The sequence below is a fragment of the Poecilia reticulata genome, chromosome 7, assembly GCF_904066995.2.
Source record: "Poecilia reticulata chromosome 7, P_reticulata-male-v2, whole genome shotgun sequence".
Classification (NCBI taxonomy): Eukaryota; Metazoa; Chordata; class Actinopteri; order Cyprinodontiformes; family Poeciliidae; genus Poecilia; species Poecilia reticulata.
In genome coordinates, this window is record NC_088836.1 from 1,176,987 (window position 1) to 1,197,306 (window position 20,320).

A 20,320-nucleotide genomic window follows, 5' to 3' on the forward strand; every position below is an offset into this window, starting at 1 on the left:
ATTTAAATAAATAAATAATGGCTCAATAATACACACTTCCTATTTTATCAAGCAAATAAATATTATTATGGTTTTTTAAAAAACACCCCATGGGCAGAAAGAGAAGTACAAAAATGTTTATACTAAAAATGCAGCTTAATTTCCCTGATATGGTTAAACAAGATTATTAAACGATGCAGAAATATGTTGGAAATAAGGTGGCAGTAGTTAATAACACAGTTAAAAATGCATTGTATTATTTTCACCATATGTGAGTGAGACATATTTTATAACAGTTAGCATAACGTTCATTTAGCAACTGAATTCAAATCGCTGTTTACCTGTCGTTAACTTAAACAAAGAGTCATAAAAGTTAAATGAAAGCCAAAATAACACATAAGCAATAATACTTCCTCTAAGAATGAGACTACGTACCATAGTGGTCAGCTCATAGTGGTCACTAAAATTCATATCCTCTACTCGTGTTGCTTCCTAAAAAATGATAAACATAAAATCCCCTCGGTCTCATCGTTCAGGCTGAGGAGGTGGCCACGTTGGAATTCAGACAGAGTTACTGGAAACTTCCACTGATCCGAACCAATCATATAAGGGATGATAAAAACGAGTCGTATGTTCAACTACCTGTAAACACCAACAACAGTTTCAAAGAAGCGGGACACACAGAAAGAAAAGCAGATAAACCAAATCACTTCTCGCCCAGCCTCTGGACAATAAATATTAAGTCAGACGGACAGGCACTACTTCCGGATATGCTTTTCAAAATAAAACCTGGAAGCCATCCAGAGCGACCAAAGGAGCAATGTTCATAGGGAGCTGAAACTTTTATTAAGCTAGTTCAATAACTTCCGGTTGTCACTCTTCGTGTTTCTGTGTAACTTGACAAAGTTTTGGACTGTGAGAAAGTTTTTTTTGTTGGAGTTTTTCAAGTGGGAAGACGTCACCGTATCCACTCCAGCAGCTGTCAACATGAATAAGTAGATCTTTTGACGTGTCCCGGGAAATTCAGGCACCAGACCCACATGTTAAAATATATAAATAAGCCTGTACTGTAGCCTGAGGCTGTAGTTAAGAACAGTCTCCCAAAATGTAGATAGTTACATTTTGTTATTTATATATACATTAAATATTGAAATGTCAAACTCATAATATGAATTTATATTAGTATGTTTTACCTATATTAGTATTTCATTATGGAATTCCTGTCAAGAATCAAGATGATGTATAATAAATCAAGACGACAAACAACTTCATAAAATGTGCATGACCATTTACAACAACTAAGTTCCTCTTCTTTATGCTGACACAACAAAATCGAGATAGACCTAAACTTTGAACAACATAAAAATGCGTATAAGTTTTCACAGGCAGCACAATTCAATAAATCATTAAACATGTAATTGCTTATTTACAATGCTATTTCAGAGTTCTTTGTAGAAAGAAATTATGAATTTATTTATTCAACTGTTTCTTTTTTCATGGACCGAAACATTTATCAGTTTATTTCTCATTTTAATTTGGTATTCTTCATTATATTGTGTATATACTCAGTTTTACATGCTCATTAAAATCCTTCAGACCTCACATATTGCTGTTGTAACGCTGCTTCAAGCTAAGTAACTGTATGATGACTAAATCAATGCAAGTTTATGCAAGTAACAAAAAAAGAAAAGAGAGTTAGTTGTTATTTGTAATGTTTTATTTCCATTGGCTGTTGTGCATAATGTTTCTCCCTCTGAAATAGTGAAATCCATTTATTCAAACCGTTCTGTCTCAGAAAGATCCAACAGTAGTTCATCAGAAGTGTCTGTTTCTTTAAATGTTGTAAATGGTTTCTTTTGTCAAAGTCCTCCTGTAAAAAACTTTAGCATAATCCTATCTACGAAAATTTCAGGTGAGCTTTGATAAAAGGCTTGCGTGTTTCCTCTGTGTTCACTCCACCTTCAGGCCCTCCTTAATGAGGTTGAGCTCATAGCCCAGCGTCTCAAAGCGGTAGGCCACGCGGATCTGAGCCACGTTGGTTTTACGGATGTCGTTGCCCTCTGGGCCTTCTTTCTGGTAATCTGAACCCAAGAAGTGAATCTTTTCCTGAAACCAAAGCCCAGGTATGAAAAGCAGATCTACTCGAAACAAGCCTGGTTGGTGCCAGGTGAATACAAAGGTGTTTTTCATTTAAAGCAGTGTCATAATGTTAGTTACCTCATGAGACAAGCCACTCTGCAGCACACTGTTCCTGGCAATCTCACACATGTCACAAGTGCTTAGCTTGAACACCTGAGCTGCAATGGCATACTCTTCCATTAGGGGTTCCTGTGAACATAAAAACTAAGTTAAAAAAGGGTTTATACATTTGTTCTGTTTCTTTTATGTGCAGTGTTTTTCACTCATACTTTTGTTGGACAAGGCAATTCATAAAGATGTCAGTGAAACATTGAACACAAAGCCCAACTTCTGACCTTAAAACAACTACAATCCTATAGTTGTTTTCTATTATATTATATTATATGGATTATATATCCATATAATAGCCTTTGTGAACAGCACTTAGTATGTGACTGTTATGTGCATCATTGTGGCCCTAAGCGCCGCAGACCTTGGTGTAGTGGAACTGCATGGGGTCGTCAGTGGACAGAGACACCATCAAGCCCTTCTGGTGAAACTCCAGCAGTGGGTTCTTGGCATACTCCAGGAACAGGCTGTTGTTGCTAAGAGGGGACATGGCGATTGGGATCTGGGTCAAGAAGTACAAGTACTGGAGAACTGGACTCTGTTTGGAAAAACATTGACAGGTACAAATCATGAGTTTCCGAGGTTAGATATCATTTGTCAAGGCCTGTCACTGTCACTAGCAAAAAATTGTTAAAAACCAGCAATACAATCGACAGTACTAACACTTTACAAGCAGAGTAATTAGCAATTAGCATACTTTAGTATTTAGTTTTTAGGTTAAAAATGACAGAAATTTGCTTTGGGACTGGCCCCACCCAATACATGCAGTATATTTCTTTAACAATATTTAATAAAAAAAATCTGATTGATTTAGCATAAATAGTCAAATATATTTTCTCAGAAAATTTTTCAAGATGTACCAGAGCTTTTAGGAACTGAATTACTTTGAATATTACCAAAGTGTAAAGGACAATTTCATCAAAAACAAAACATTTGCATTTATAATTAAAGCAAAATAATGGAATCAGATTAACATTGAGTCTCTAACACCTGTAACAGGAAGTCATTTTATTTTGAAGTCCCTTTGCAATACAAAAGGTGAACTGTGCAAGAATAATGCTACATATGTTTTGTAATCCCATATCAAAGTTGAGATCGTTCTAGACGTAGAACTAGAACGATCAAAAAATAGTGATCGTTCTAGTTGTAAGTCAAAAAATAGTGAACATAAGTTGTTTTGGTGCTGGCAGCTATTGCCAAGGCAAGTTGATCATATATTTAACACTAAAGGTACATCTTCATCATATCTTCAGCACACCCAGAAAGGAAGTCCAATCCTTTCTGGGTGTGCTGGGATGTGAGACTGTGGCGCCTTCCACGATTGGTGGACCAGTTTACAGCTGAAACGCCACTGAAGCCTCGCGGGGCTGTCGGGGTTTCCTATCAAGCTGCGCCGCCTCTACATCTGGACACACGCAGAAACTGATATTTAACGTAGATAGTTCTCACTATAGAGAGACTGATATGATTAGATTTTATTGATTTCATTACAATTCAATCTTACTGCATTTTTTTGGTTACTTAATCATTTGGTTTTACTAGTATCATTATATTTTACTTAAACAGAATTTTAAACATTTAATAATGTAATATAATTAGATTTTGCTTGTACTGCCTGTAATGCTAATTTACTTCATTGGTTTGCAAATTCAAAATGTGCTCATTCTATACTCTGTGCCCTTAACATTTTTTCTTTTCAGTTAACTGTTAACTTTGCAACTTTTCATAGCGTATTAACTTCTTCACTATTATCTTAACATTTCATTGATTCATGACTTTTTAACTTCAGAAGTAGTATCTTAACGTTCCTTTGTCTGGATTGTCCATTTTAAGTACTATCTCACATTTCTTCATTACTTCATTCATTTTGGGTTTATTAAATCTTGCATATTATCTAACATTTTATTGATTTTGCATTTTAGTAACTTTTACTCATTTACATTTTATTCATATTAACCCAACACTTTATTCCTTTTTGCATTTTATTAAGTTTTGAAATATCATCCCAACATTTATTCAATTTACATTTTGGTTAACTCTAACAATTTAGTGAATATAATTTTTAATACTTTTTTACTTTAAAGACGAAAATTATATCCTCCTAACACTTCAACCATTTTATATTTTTATAAAATTTAACATTTATTCTTTTTAACTTGGATTACAAAAAAAAAATTCAGATTTTGCTCTTTTATAGTTCATTACCCTTCTATGGCATGGCGTTGACCTGAGGTAACAAAATATTTGGGTCCAGAAAGTGTCCGACTGTATGATTGATGTGTAATTACAGATGACGAAGCTCTGACAAAACTGCAAAAAATATTTTCTTCCACCACAAAAAAAAAAAAAAACAGTCATGCCATGGTGGGTTGACTTATGTTCCTCCAAATTTAACACTCTAACATCCTTTAACCATTTTCTTTCTTTACGTATTCTTCATTAGATTGTAAAGGGGACATTGTGATTTTGATCCACCGCCTAAGAGGCTTTGGGGTGCCCTGTCCGTTTTTACCCCCAAAATTGACATGAAATGAAATTAAAATGAAATGACACGAATGAAAGACGACATCAATGACTGAAATGATGCTGTATGCCAACATCTGTAAAAGCATCTGTTTTCCGGAAGGGACAGTGTTTACTCTAGGGTTTGTCTTCCATTTTTTGGGCTCTTTTAGAGCCCAACAGGGGGAATGTTGAGACGCTTTACCAGGTCGAGAAAGAGTCACACGCTGTTAGACAAAGGCCCATAGTAAAGAGTTACATGTTTGATTCTGTTAGACACCAAGGTCCATTTCTCAGAGAAACAGAAACTTATAAGGCCACAGAGACATGATGTGATTTCAGGGAGTGTCTTCAGTCCATATAATCAGCTGCCCTCCTCCTCAGACGCTGCACAGACTTTTTTAGAAACTCTTCTCAAATGTGATGGTAAAAGCATCTCCTTTCAGTGCTGAAAGTGAATAAAATAAGTAAAGTCTGAATGCTTTTCTTGTCTGATTTTATGCTCCGAGTGTCAACACAAATTATGATTCATCGATCGAGATTTCCATTCCCAACACTATCTATCTTACCCAACCGTTCCTTCAGTGATGTCTGACGAGGTGAATTAAGTTGTGTTCATAAATAGCATCATTAAATAGTCTCTTCCTTTCACACCTTCCTGACAAAAGGTTGGCAGAAGAGATGGCACTTATTGAAAAAATGTTTCCTGACTGACCTTTTTGAGGTTAAGACCATGAGAGATGTTGTCAGCAGTCATAAAGGCTGCCAGTAAGTGGGTGACGGCTCCAGCCTCACCACAGTGAGGCCTGAATGTGAATGTGTTCAATCCTCTCTGTCTAAAGAGCAAGAAGGAGGCAAGTAAACAGAAAAACATCCCCAAAAATACAGCAAACATGAGGTTTAGTTCTAAAGTCAGATGAATTGTGCTTGGAAGCAAAGTTACTGACCTACGCAGCTGGTTAAGAACAGCAATGTTGGCATACATGTAGTAGATATAATAAGTGTAGGAGGGGTTCTTGACGATGTCCCACTCTTCTGGTTTTGGACTTTTTGTGGAGAACATGTGGCCACTGTGTTTGGACTCATCGTCCACACTGTCAAATCCTGTCACCTGCACAACAAGAGGAAAACAGCTTACCTTCAATACAATACTAACGTTTCATTTTAGGGCAAACTTTATCTCATTATTTAGAGTGTTTTCAAAATAATTATTTCCTAAGATCTGTCTTAATATTTAGATTTTCATCTTGACTCACGTGCTTAAGGAAGATGCTGAGCTCTGGATTGGACTGTGGATCAATGGTGGCCTGAAACACGGGAAGGAAAATGTTCTCCAACATTTTGCCAAAGTGTGCTACAAAGTTCCTGCTTCTGAAGATGTCACTGAGGTTGAAACAACAGAAAAAGAACATTATTTACCCTTCTGGACCACTATCAGCATTACAGATGTTTATTACATACAAAATAGGTTCAGGGTTTTAGATAACTTTAAACATATCCAAAACAGGAAAATTGTACGTTAAAAATGCTACAGAGGCAGCCATTCTACAAAATTATGAAAACTTACTAGATTCTGGGGACTTGAATCATCCATTTGAGGTTGGGGGAGAAGACTCTGTGCTTTACAAACCAACTGGAGAGTTTACCCCACTCATTGGGATTACAACCATAGATAGACAGACGGGGCTCAGCATACTGGTACTTGGCTTCCTCCAGGTCACTGGCTACTTCCTGTAGTCAGAACAAGGTCAGATAAAGCTCAACATCTTTCAAGACTATATGCATCATAATGAATTGACACTTTAATTTAGTTCTTGAAATTTCACATAGTTATTCTTTTACATGTGTATGTAACAATAATGCCACTTTTCAGGCTTCGGATTTCACTGTCAAAATCCTAATTCTGCTTAAACAGAATTACAGCAGCTTGATAAAACAACTGTTTTATGCAGATACTCCTTTTAGGCCTCATTTGACACCTTCGGCTAACTAAACCAAAAGGACCACATCCTAAAAAGAGAATCTCTAAATGGTTTCAATACTTAATTCAGACTGGTAACTAATACAATCAAAAAATGCTGTCGATAAACACTGTTGGAACTTAAATGCCATCAGCTTAAATTGCTAACAAGTGCTAACTTTAGCATGTTTGGTAAGATAACCTAACTCTGACTACTCTCTTAGCAGCACTATGAAAACTGTCATAAGCTAAAATTGCACTAATCCCTAAAAACTTACTAACGAAACATTAACAGCTAACAGAAATTACTAATTTAATCCATTAGACCTAATTTTGGTAAAATGCTAGTTTTTAATGCTATCAATTTATGCTATCAATAACATAACATGATAAGCTACAATGGTCAAATGAAAACTTAGTTATGTTTGCATTTACAACTATAGGATATTTTCTGAGAGCTTCCTTTACACTTTTGTCCTGTAAAAATCAATATAAATGCATTTTTAAACAGTACTCATTGCATTCCAGAATTAAGTTTGTACGAGCAGACCTTAATAATAGTGGCAAAATATTCCCCACTGAGGTGATTTTCGGTCTTCAGGTAGAGGTCCCGCAGCTCGCTGGCTCCTACAGGGTTGTACTTAGCATTGAACTTATCGAAACGTTGGAATGTTTGTCTTCCCTTCAGAAAAACAATTCATAAACACATTTCAGAATTTTTTTTCTAACAGTCTGTAGATGTTGAATATTTTTCATATATTAAGTACGCACTCATTCATGTTTGGCTTAAACGGTATATTTTAACATCCAATTGAGCATATTCAGGAGCTTACAGCGTGCACGTCCAAAGAGTCCACGGTGAGATCGTATGGATGCAGGTTGAGGGACTCAAACAGTTCCCTCATGGTGACCTCCCTCCCTTTAAGGTTGTGCACCACCCGGTCAGCATCCACACGGTAAGACCTTTTGATGAAGCGCAGCAGATGCTTCTGGTTCATGCAGGCAGCAGCATGGATGTGGGTGTCCACCTGAAACGCCACGGCAATAATAGATTATAACTGTTTCGCTTGGTGTGATGCCTGAATGTGGTCACTAGAGGGAGCCACAGCAGAGGGACAGTTTGAGTAACAGCTTTCCTCATGTTTTCAATATTATCCCTTTTAACTGTTTTTTTTATAACTTACAGGTAATTTTATGTTTAATTAATTATTATGCGTTATGTTTTGTGTTAGTCTATAATCATTCAGTCTGTGTTTTCAGAAATTGTTGCAGTACCTTCCTGCAGTTGTAGAAATCCCTGTGGGGGTTCATCTTCAGCTCCTTCATCTCCTCCATCTCATTCAACATCTCATGCACATTGAACTTGGACATGAGGAACTTCAGACGCCTGTGAGTGTAAGTCTTTCTGCAAAATAAATACAAGCTTGTAGAAAACTCCAAGAAATTAAACTCTATTTATGGGCGATACAGCAAAGAGTTTTTGTAAATGGTGAGTAGACGTAAATCTGACTATCTTCTGATCAAAAGATTTACTTAAGAACAAATCTGAATAAAAACACATCAGGTAGAACATCACTGAGGTAGGGTTTTTAGGATGTTGACATTTATCCTCCTTCTTAAACTGCATTGTTTAATTGGACAGCATTTGGTGTCTTGCACTGTCAGTCACTTCTAGTTCAAGAGAAATTATAGTTTTCATAATGTTTAGAGAGTGAAAGTTAAGTAGACATTTCAGCACAGACTCACGTCGGGCCCTGAGCAATCAGCGCAATGAGGAAGTTCATGTCATCAATGAAGGTGTTGTAGTCTGGATGAAGCAGGTCCTTGGGCTGATGCTTGTCAGCAGCTGCAGCGTCGTTGTACACATATATGAGGCCGTCCTTCATACGAGCCACATAGCCAAGATTCTCTGGCAGGTCTGAGGTGCCCAAAGGGTCCTCCCCATGTTTTGGTGGAGCATTGAAGACTGAGGATTCAACAATTTAGTAGAAAGAAAAGCCATTAAGTCAAAGAATAAATCTTGTTTTGTGGAAGATGCTTGTCTGTTTTTTTTTTTCTTTTTTAAGGTTTTATTGGCCTTTATTTGATAGTTAATTGACAGGAAAGTTGGTAATGAAAGATGGGAAAAGACATGCAGCAAAGGTCGCCAGGCCGGGAATCAAACCTGCGATGGCCGAGTCGAGGACTAAGGCCTCCATACATGGATTGTGCTTAAGCCCTGCGCCACCACAGCACACCCTGCTTGTCTGTTTTTGATCAAATCACGATGCTAGTCTTTCTGTCTTCTCACCTGGCTGCACCTCATCTTCAACTTTGAACGTGTTTCCCTCTATCTGACGCAGGAACTGGGAGGCTGTTCTGGGAAAGTGCTGATAGGCTAGCCTCATGTATTTCTCCCTGATGGTTAAAGCACGGTACAGACCCTTACAAGACAACTCAAAGTCATCCATGGTCACCTGCTCAGATGAGAAAAAACAGACAAAATATACAGTACATGTTTATAAAAACATTTTTTAGAGTTGACCTCATCTGAAAGGCCAACTGAACTATTTTATGACTAAAAATATAGAACGTCTGAGGTCTGACATATCCAGTTAGCCCAGTTTTTCAAAGGAGAGTAAATACTTTCAGTTTTGTTGGCTGGTATTATCTTGAATAAATTGGATTTATGTATGTAAGGATCAGAAAAATTTACTTTGTTGAGCTGTACGTCATGTTATAATGTTATTTCCTCATTGAAAACATACTGATAGAGTTGCCCTGATTCTTTCATGAATGTTTGAGAAATCCTATAATTTCCATGGCAACCATACAGCTGTGCAAAATTCCTGGGTGGACCTAGCCCCGCCTTTGTGGATAAAGCTCCTCTTCAGAGCTGCAGTTTCCAATGCCTCACAGAGCTCCCCTTCCCCATTCAGCTCCTTCAGACTAGCTAACAGCAATTAGCTCCACCTGCTGAGTTAATTATAGGAGCTATTCCTCAGAGCAACACTTGTAAAAATTTTATTAAAGGGTTAATAGAGGAGCCATGTCATGATGACTTTCTGAAAGCGAAGCTTCAGAAAGAGCAGGAGTTTTTAAAGAGACAGCAGCCCAAAATGCTTTAAATTACAAAGTCAAATTTCTTTTAAGTCATGTTTGATATGTACAGCATTTTTATAACAACTGAAGGTAACATAGTTACTTGACTGTATTATAAAATGGTGCTATGTACCTGGAAAATACATAATATTGCCCCATTAAAAAAGTGTAGCAAGATGTAAAAAAATCTATCAAATTTCACATAATGTTTTCTATTTAAAATGGTAACTAGACTGAACTTTTCCAGTCACACTGACCAGTCAAAGCCACATTCACACACATTTGTACACCAGTGCACAGATCAGTGTGCGACATGTGACAGGGGTAAGGTGGAATCAAACCTACAACTACACACCCTACAAAATGTCTGTCTGTATGTAGAATTTGTGTTGTTATTAGAGTGGGTGGGTTCATGCTAACTGTATGTCTGCAGTTGAAGCAGACATAACAAGCCAGCTCATCTACAGCGTTCCTTTCCGGAACTGGAGATACCAAACTCATGTCCCTGAAACCTGAGCTCCGATCCGGCCCTGGCCTCTGGTGATGGCCGCTCATTCACTGAAACATGCAGTCAGTGAAATTTAATATCAGGGAAGTGAAAACAACACCTGTGATCAACATACTGCCAATTTTAAGTTTGCCATATATTTTATCACTCCTCTGTAATAAAAATACTCATCAGACCAGTTATTCAGCAACAGACTATTAATATCTCTTCATTACAACGACATCCTGACAAAAGTTCAGACTTGAAGAATTTAGGGAGTATACTGTGTCAAAAAGCTTGGGGGGTTCAAGGCTTGATGAGGCCCTGGGCAGCATTAGATGGGGGGGGGGGTACTTCCTGTTAAACCTACCATGATTTAGTACATATTTGGTAAAGTCCAAATCTGTACTAAATCACGGTGCCTTCGAGGCCTTTGACCTCAAAGGCATCAAGTTTTTTTTTTTTTTACTCTTACCAGATTTGGATTTATTTTCAGATTTGAATTTAACATTTGTCTTCTAACTAATATTAGTAGTAATATTTATATTTTGGAAGCTGACCCTGTGGAGGAAGCTAAAGATTAGAATGATGGTAACATCGGCATTCCAACCTCATTTGTAATACTTTGAAAGTAAATAAATACTTTTCTCCTTCCCCACTTTCATTAAAATAAACGTATGCCACCATAAGTCACTAGTTTAGGCTTATGTCGTGTAGTTGAGCTTCGAGTCTTCCAGCTCGTTCCAGGAAGTAGACTGTACCCCAGAAGCGTAGTCACCAATGATGGCCACTCTCTGGAAGTCAGGGACCTCCAGATAGGTGGGGATGTCCACCAACACCGGGGCAGCAACTGCCTGGGGGGAACGGCTGCTCTGAAGCCTTTTGCTGTTAGCCAGAGACAAACATTACAAACACTTCAGCAAGCTCACTCTTACACTTTGAACTATGTGAGCTAACCCTGAATTTAAAAATCTTAATTTTTTTTTATTTTATTTTGCGGCGTGCTCCGTCTCACCGTTTCTCTGCATTATCATCAGCATGCAGGTGGTGTGCCATCTCCTGGTGAAGGATGGGACAGTCTTCAGCCACATCAAACAGTGAGATTTCATCTCGCACCTGTTCATCTTTAGTCTCTGATGCAAAGACCTTCTCAGCAAAGGCCCTCATGTTGTCATCAGTCTCTGCCGGGCGTGACAAAAGTTTTTACTAACTCAAATGTATCGTCCATGACCCCATGCAGGACTGGACAGCTCTGCTCAAACCGCATTCAGGACCAACTTCTAATCTAGTCTGCAGAAACATGACAGTCATATACATGATGGTCACATGTAAAGCTTATTTAAACTGATGCATACAGACTTCATAACATGCGTTGAATAGATATGACCAAAGACTAACTCAAACACTACAAATCTGCATCTCTGACAACAGATCTATATGAATATCTTCATCACACAAGTCCAGACTTGTGTGTTTAACCCTCTTTTGCAAGTATCTTTGCTTTCAAGGTGTCAGACTTTCTTGTAACCATAGCAGTCAAACCAATCGTTTTCCAGAGTTGAAAGTTGAAAGTTTGGGAAACCAAGAAGGCCTGACTCCTTGCAAGGACTAGATAAGAAAACAAGGGGCAGTTCTGGAAGTGAGTCTGATTGATAGATGATATTAGAAAGAAGGGCGAGTGTCTGGTTGTTACATGCTCCTACTTTACAGCCAACAAAGTCTAAAACAACACTACAAATCCAACATGGAGCTGAAAATGATGCTTGGCTTTTCAGCTTCCATACTTACTCTGTTGAACTGATTGTACCGTTCAGGAAAGTTGCGTCAAACAGGATAAAAATCACAAAAAGAGAGGGTTAGAAATGCATCAGTTAGAAATGTTATAATCATGTAAACAACCTCATATTAAAATTAAAGAATCATAGATGTTCTACAACAGTCAGAAATGATGGGAACCTGGAGGTTAGGTGATGGTTTAGGAGTGTGAGGATGATCATGAAAACGGCTTCATGAAGTCAACAGCTTCTTCATGAGTTAATCCGTGAATTCATAGAGATGGTAACTGCATTTTCACAACACATGCAAAAGATTTCTGATTTCCCAGCAGAGCAACTTTGAGTCAAATTATTACAAAGTTTATTTGATAGGGACAGACACAGACACACATCGACATAGACAAACTGAATAAAACAGTTTGAACTGAATAAAACAGCAGTCCCATGTTTGCATCATGGTGCAATAGCAACAGCTAATTCGCAGCACAACATAATATATACAAACAGAAAAATGCAAAACATCAAAAATGGGTACAGTTTTGTTTTTCACATAACCAGAGTTTTGATTTTTGAACGTACTAAAACTGGTTACAGACTTTAAATGAACAGGAAGTGAGTCCAAACTGCAAATCCTCTCACGGATAAATAAGAACTGGGAAAAATATGCTGTAGATTTTACAGGCACTTACAGATGCTATAAGAACCATTTGTGTAAATCTTGTTCCATCTGTTTAGGTCAATAATTTGTGAATGAGTTTGAGTTTATTGTGCGAATGTCCAAAAAGCAGTTCATTCTGAAAACTTTGTGCTGTTTCCACATTCAGTTCATCTATCATAAATATGACCTCTTCTGTTCAAAGCTTTCATTCGTTTTTTATAAAATAAACTTTTTCAAAGTGAATTTTTACTAAACAGAAAATGAGTGGGGGGAGCTCTGTGTTCTATGAAGAAGTAAAAATATAAATGTTAGTGAACCTTCAGTAGTTGTGGAATATTTCAATCACAATTCCAACCAATTGCATAAAGTGACTTTCATTTTTAGGTCTAACACTAAATAAAAATAATTAAGAATACATTTGTTTGGACTTTTTTTGTTTATTTTGAAGGTTTAAAAAAGTCTCCAGCTGTGCTTGAAAAGCTCTTTGTTTAGTGGAAACTAATCCAGCTGATGTAAGCTGCTGTAAGTATTTCAAATTTTGAATGAGAGATGATCAAATGAAGAGTAGAATAGAATAGAATTTATTACCATTATTTAAAAAAAAATAGAAAATAAATATAAGGTAAAATGGGCGCATAAAACGAGGAAGCTCTTAGCATGATGTTAGCATGACTGTAGCATGACTGTGGCTTGACCTTAGCGTGACAATAATGTTAGCATGATGTCAGCATGACATTATCCTGAATTGCTGTGCATCAAATGCCAAGTTCAGTTTTGCAAAATGCTGCAGCAGGGTTTATTTTAGTGAACCTAACAGGTAACATTGCTGCCAGCCCCCATTCCACATGACCATGCCGCCCTGGTGGGGAGCCATATCTCCAATATCATGAGCTGGCTCTGGAAGAAAAGCTATTTCCTTCTGGCTGATTTGTGTTATTTGGTCATTCACCTTTGATTTGATTTGAGTTTTGATCCACAGCGTTGTAGAACTATCAGACCAAATCCCTTCTCCACCAACTACTGCTACATTACACTACACTACATGCCAGGTGCCTCATGCCTGGTAAAGGAAAGCCTATAATTAGCTCCCATCAGAGCTCTGGTTCAAAATAAACCTTCTTCATGCTGCAGATCTGATACAACCAAAGAAATCAGAAGAGGTTGGATGAGCCAAGATAAGAAGTATAAAACTACTCGATCCGCGCTCATCCCACATTAATCAGGGAATCTCAGCTGACAAGTCACGTCTATCATCATCCTGCTGCGCCTTCAGAGGTGATATTGAAGCAGTTACTATATTCTGCTTTATTATAGCTTTATCATATCCCCCTGACTGCTGCAACAATAAATGATAAGAACTCGCTACAAGTCAAGATCAATCTTTATTTTGAAATTAAGTGCATCAGAACCAAAGTGAACTGGCAGATAAAGTTGACAGCGAGGATGTGAATTTACTATGAAAAGCTAAAAGATGTGATGTGTTTACTGAAAAGGGGAGAGTATCCAAAGACTGCACTGATGAATAGAAAAAGTAATTGGTCAAAAATCTACTCTGGTCCTGATTGATCAAAACATCAAACATTTATTTTAAAATTACATCAGTAGACTGACCAGAATGAAAAATGATTTGTACAATGAGGCATTTTAATGACCAAAATTGAAATAATATAAAATAACATAGTGACAAATGACAAAATCAGGGAAAAGAAAACAATTCTCCAGATAAATTTCTTTCGATGTAAAACTTATGAAACTTTAACAAAACTTGTAGCTGTGTTTGGTGGAGTTTTGGTCAAAACACGTTTGTTCTTCATTGAGTGAAGTTATTCAAGTAAGAGTAGAGATACTTCTTAATGAAAATACTGAGTATGTGTAACTCAACTCTGTGCATTTCATGCTGATGTCTTTTCTCAAGTTTTCTAATGTTTCTTCATCTTGTGGGTGATTTTTTAAAATACAAAATAAAAAAAAGTTCAGCATGATGACCACATCTTTTGTGGAACACCTGAGAGAATGCAATGAAAAGCTTCAGTCCTCCAGTCATGACAGCCTGCGCTTGCTATGCCAACACTCACCTGGCACCTGGACTTTGGGCATGGCGGCGGCGTTGCAGGAGTCGCTTCCTGTGGAAAGGAGAGGGAGGTCAGTGCGCCGGAGTGAAGCCCCCTGCGTGGAGTCGCTCCGTTAAATTGAGTCTGCCTCACGTGTCCGTTCATGCGTGCTGCGCCCCGCATGAACGTGCCTTCATGTAAGAGATGGGGAGGGGGCTGATATGTGTCAACATCTATTTTAGGGTGTCTGTGCACCCAGGTTCACTAACAGGCATAATGTTTTCATAAAGTGATGAGTGTGCGTGGGTGTGTGTGTGTGGAAGTCCGTGTTACATAACACCCTAACAGCAGCAAGGGAGAGTAAAGCTGATTGGTTGGTGCTCAGCTGCTATTTAACGGAGGGTCATAAAACACCTGGGTGACCAATAAAAAGAGAAAGAATGAAGAATCCTGCTAAAGTTTCCAGGAGAAATTCAGAAAATATTGTCTCATTTTTTGTGACTGTTTAATTTTGATCTGAAAAATCAGTTTATTTTGGTTTATTTGGGTTATTCTGATTTTCCATCCATCTTTGGAAAATCAGAAGACCACAGCTCATCTGTGGGACTTGTTGCCTTCCTAAACCAGCAGCATTCTTTCTAGAATGAAGACATTCTTGAAATACTCTGTCTTGCCTCTTGAACTTCTCACATTTTATCAACAAACTTTAATGTGTGTTAGTGAATTTTGATTACCACACAGATGTGGAGGATGGAGAGTGATATTAGTTTTCATGTTTTTAATAATTAAAATCCGAAAAGTGAATGCATTTGTATTCTGTCTTTGTCTGCTGTCAAATAAAGTTCAGTGAAGCTAGCTGGCTTTGAGAGTCTGATCATTATTAAGCAGGATAAACCTGTGCGGATTTAATCCCAGACTAAATGGAGCTGTTATGTGAAGTATTTCTGGTTTAGTTTCCAGTACAAATTTCTTACAAGTAGCTTTTTAGCATGATGTAGGAGCTTACGTTAATAATTCTTTAATATTGATTTAAAAATGTTCTAAATAAAATTATTTAAAATGTCATAAACGAAATAATCAACCAGTGGAGCACAAACTTTTTCATCAACATTAAGGAATTATTTACTTAAAACAAGCTCATGTATCTTGCTGAAAAGCGAAGTTAGTTTTGTGTTATTTCAAGTGTACTAAGATATCTGCACTAGAAACTAGACCAGTAATACTTGGTAAAATTCAGTGGTATTGTAGTGCAGAGTGTTGAAGAGCACTGGAAAACGAACAGCATCACATAAACCAAAGAACACAGCCAACGAGTTGGAGAAAGAAACAGATTATTCACTCTGTTATCTGATCATGAAGAAACCTCCAAACCTTCCCGAACAGAGGTGGTTGTCCATCTAAGCCAGTGGTCCCCACAGTGGGTCCTGGAGGGCCGTCATCCTGCATGTTTTAGTTCCCTCCCTGGTGGTGGTAACAACCTTTCCAGCAGGTCAATGTTCTTCTACTGAGCCATCACTGGATCCAGGTTTATTAAACCAGGGAGAGAACTAAAACATGCAGGATGCCGGTCCTCCAGGACCGATTTTGGGCACCACTTGTCTAAACCGAAAGAAGCTGCCCTGGTAACTCTGAAAGAGCTGCACAATACCACGGCTCAGGTGGGCGACTAGGTCAAAAGGAAAACTGAAGGTGAAATAAAGCAATAAGAAGTTTTCTGTGCAATTTACTTTAAGACTGCAGTCTTGTCATATTAAACCATAGTTATGCAAAATAATGAATGTAGCAAAAAGTGAACAATGCAATTAATCACCCTGAACACACCATCTCCACTGCAGGGTGGTGGCAGCATCATGCTATTGGGTGTGTTTCTTCAACAGAGACAGGGAAGCTGGGTGGAGGTGATGGGAGCTGAACTCAGGTCAGTCTGGGAAGAAAACCTGCTGGATGCAGGAAAAGACAAATTAAAGCTTCAGCAACAGAAAACATAAACCCAGCACTCAAATCAAACCACAGGAGTTAGAAGAGCCTATTCAAAGTCCAGATGCAATTGCAACTGAAATCACAAGAGCTGATGTCAGTATTAAACTCCTGACTGAACTCAGGTTGTTTAGTAACAATGCATTAGTAAAACATTCAGTTTTTAAATCTAAAATACTCTTCTACAAAATATTAACAGCACACTTTAAAAGTTTAATTTGTTTTAATTTGTTTTTTTACAAATAGACTCCCTCCTTCACACTTAAACAACTGATTCAGTGATGTATTACAGTGAATCCTAATGAAATACATGAATGTTTGGGATTACACTTTGACAAAAAAAATATGAAACGGTTAAAGGGGGATGAAAACGTTTGGTAGGTAGGTGGTCCTAACTCCATCCTCCACACATTTATTTATTTCATTGAAAAACAGCATTTCAATGTTTCTGGTTTGCTCAGATATGACGGAATATTTGCAGACATGCTGTCCTCATTCTGTGTGGGCTGCTTGAGAACACTTCACTGAACATCTATTTTTAGTTATGCAATCCTAAATGTCAAAAGTTCCCTTCCAGTACAACTTGTTAAAGAGATCAGGTTAGAAAAGACCAACGAATCGGGTCACTTTTCAAATACTGAAAAGTAAATATGTTTTTTTCCTTTTTAATCCTAAATCAGAGGCAGATCCTAAATATTTTTGAAACTTCCATTGGAAAGTTTTTACTGCAGTAAATTCCAGGCTAAAACTTCCAGTCTGTTTCATAATCAGATTTTACACATCAGATTCTGACTGTACCATCTGAACAAAAAAACAATGTTCAACATTATATTTTTGTTTCAATGACTCATTTACTAAAATCTGACTAGATATGTCCCAGTTATCTTCACTGTACTTCATCTGAAAATTAAATCTTAAAGTTGCAGACAGAACGTTTCCTGTTTGGCCTCAACATCACAAAAATGTAACACTGCGCAACAAATTACAAAAAGATTTACTCCAGGTAACTGAAATGCAGTGGTGGGAAGTAACGAAGTACAAGTACTTCGTTACTGTACTTAAGTACAATTTTCATGTATCTGTACTTTACTTAAGTAGATTTAATAATGGGGACTTTCTACTTTTACTACACTACATTTTACAGTAAGTATCTGTACTTTCTACTTCACTACATTTCTACAAACTGTCTCGTTACTCGTTACATCCACGTCTCGTTGCTCTTTTCTTCCGTTAAAATGTGAAGTTCAGGGATTTAAGGTGGCGCCGTAAAATCCGAGCAATAACGTGACTTAGTGTCTGTTGTCACCCATCGGCTCCCCCTTTACTCGCACGCGGAGCTCCAGACATGCGCAGTGGTTTCCTCTGAGCGTCAGTAATATAATAGCGCTGCATAAATCATAAGATATGGCGACATGTAAAATTAGCAGCGCTCCTCTTTCACAGATGGTGGGACTTCGTCCAATTTTTAACTTCACTTGGAAGGAAAGCTTAAAGAAAGGTAAGATCTGTGGACGTGATGCTAGCAAAGCTAAGCTGTACTGACTGAGACACATGTTGCATCTGCGATGAAAAAAGGTTGTCACTCATGCCTGAATTACTGTGTGGAGGTGTTGACTGAGGTGTTGCAGATATGGGACAACGCTGTGACCAAAGTGCAATATTGTAATATGACATTCAGGAACGATCCGATTCTTCTGGACGGATCTTGACCAAGTCCTATAGTGCTGAAGCCTCATTGAGAGCCGTTCTTTGTTCTTGTAATGCTCTGCGTACACTGCAGTAGCTATTTTATTTCATTAAAATATCTTTATATTTAATTGGCGAATAAATAAAACAAGAACGTAAGAGCACAGAGCATGCTCATTGCTCTTTGTTTTCGTCACCTGTCATGGTGGAAGACGTTGCAGCAGGAGGGAGGATGAGAACAGTCACGGTGCTCCTCCTGCTTGGTTACTTCTTGCTTATTGGGCCTTGGACAGTGTTCATAGTTGAGCGTTGTTAATTGCTATGTTTAATGGTGCAGACAATTATTATTTCTGACATTGGCAATATGGGCAACCGCACAGTGCGTTATTTTTTTAGGGATGACGGGAGACCTCTGTGTATTGTGGCACAGAGATGAAAGCAAAACAGAATGAAGAAGAGTTTGAATTGATACTGGTTAAATTTATTTCAGCTCTAAGTATTTAATATCTAGGTGTTTTTATGGGAATGTGGATCTTTCAGATCAATTTGAGAAGCAATTTTGATAGGTGCACTTAATTTTATTGTCATGTAGCACGGGGTGCTGGTTTTGATTTGGTCTTGGGTTCAGTGGTCTAGACTACAACTCTGCTACAAGGCTCCTTGGTTCCATGTCCTCCTCTGCCAGTTGGATTTCTTTCAAAATAAATGTGTGGCAAAAAAAGTGAAGTTCATGTTATGTTAGGACAGGAGACCAGATGTTTCCATCCCTGAAATTATGATGCATAGAATCACATATCTAAGTCGAAACTATGTTACAGAGTAAACACAACAAAAACATGCTTTATCTGTGGTATTGTTCATTAAAATGGCACATTTCTGATGTATTGAAATTAAATACGATTGGTACACTTAATGATATTAGCGATTAGGTAATGCATTCAGCAAGTACTTTTACTTTTAATACTTAAGTATTTTTAAAAGCCAGTACTTTTTTACTTTTACTTAAGTAAAATGTTAATGTGGTACTTTGACTTTTACTTAAGTACATTTTTGTCTGTGTATTTGTACTTTTACTTAAGTAAATTTTTTGAGTACTTTCTCCACCACTGCTGAAATGACAGCTTCTCTGAAGAATCTGTCTGGACGAGATCACTGTTCCTGACCGTGAAGTTTAGACGATACGATCCATGTTTTACAACGAAGTGAGGCGTTCAAGTTCATGCAGCTCATGTTACCCTGATTCTCCCTTAGCCGTACTGTGAGCCAGTACTGGATTACAAGGGTTTTCCCTCTACTGCTCAGGAAGTCGTAAAGGTGAAAACAGCAGCGTAAACAAAGTTCCTTCTCTTCATGCTGAATGTTCCACAATGCTGACATGAACAAGTATTAAAATGTTTTTCACTGTAATTGAGTCAAACCAGCGTAATTTTTATGAAGAACCACCACTGCCTTGAGCGCCCCACCTGTGGTTTTCTGATCCCCTCAGCCCACAAAAAAGCGTCTGGACTGGGTTCCCTCTCTGAAAATCTCTCATTTCTGTTGGGCAAGATGAGCTCTAAGAAGAAGCGGAGAGGTTGTTTTTCTACCATCTTTGAGACCTTTGCTAGCTCAGACCTATTAAATTCTGCTGAGTACTTCTCGGTACTATGATCGCCAGACAAAATGTTCAGTTCACTTAGGAGTGACTTTCAGTCCGTCTTTAACCTGCAGAGGTTCATTTAGCTCACCTTTATGATGGTGACAGTGTGGCAGTAAACCCACTGACTTGATGCTCTGCTGCCAACCACAGCTACGTCTGTTGGTTTCATCGGTTCGTCCAGAAAATAACTTGTCTTAAAGGGTTTGCTTGATCTTTAATTTTGGATTTCAACAATATTTACCATGTTGACAAGATATTTTACTCATAGATGTCCTACA

The 20,320-nt window shown here is 37.8% G+C and overlaps 1 protein-coding gene across 2 annotated transcripts; it reads right to left on the reverse strand.

Annotated features, from left to right (window-relative positions):
- Positions 1 to 1,678: 1,678 nt before the first annotated feature.
- ampd1 (adenosine monophosphate deaminase 1 (isoform M)) lies at positions 1,679 to 14,879 on the reverse strand. 2 transcript variants are annotated; one of them, XM_008413166.3, is made up of 15 exons: positions 14,765 to 14,879; positions 11,272 to 11,437; positions 11,018 to 11,141; positions 8,979 to 9,144; positions 8,435 to 8,654; positions 7,964 to 8,093; positions 7,522 to 7,716; positions 7,239 to 7,370; positions 6,296 to 6,459; positions 5,985 to 6,111; positions 5,676 to 5,839; positions 5,444 to 5,564; positions 2,591 to 2,764; positions 2,197 to 2,307; positions 1,679 to 2,085 (listed from the first exon to the last, which is right to left on the reverse strand). In XM_008413166.3, the coding sequence occupies exons 1-15, from the start codon at positions 14,784 to 14,786 to the stop codon at positions 1,930 to 1,932; spliced, it is 2,172 nt and encodes a 723-aa protein (XP_008411388.2). In that variant the 5' UTR covers positions 14,787 to 14,879; the 3' UTR covers positions 1,679 to 1,929. The 2 variants fall into 2 exon arrangements, with proteins under 2 accessions (XP_008411388.2, XP_081464676.1); XM_081608550.1 differs by lacking the exon at positions 14,765 to 14,879 and adding an exon at positions 12,045 to 12,318.
- Between the last annotated feature and the right edge of the window lie 5,441 nt (positions 14,880 to 20,320).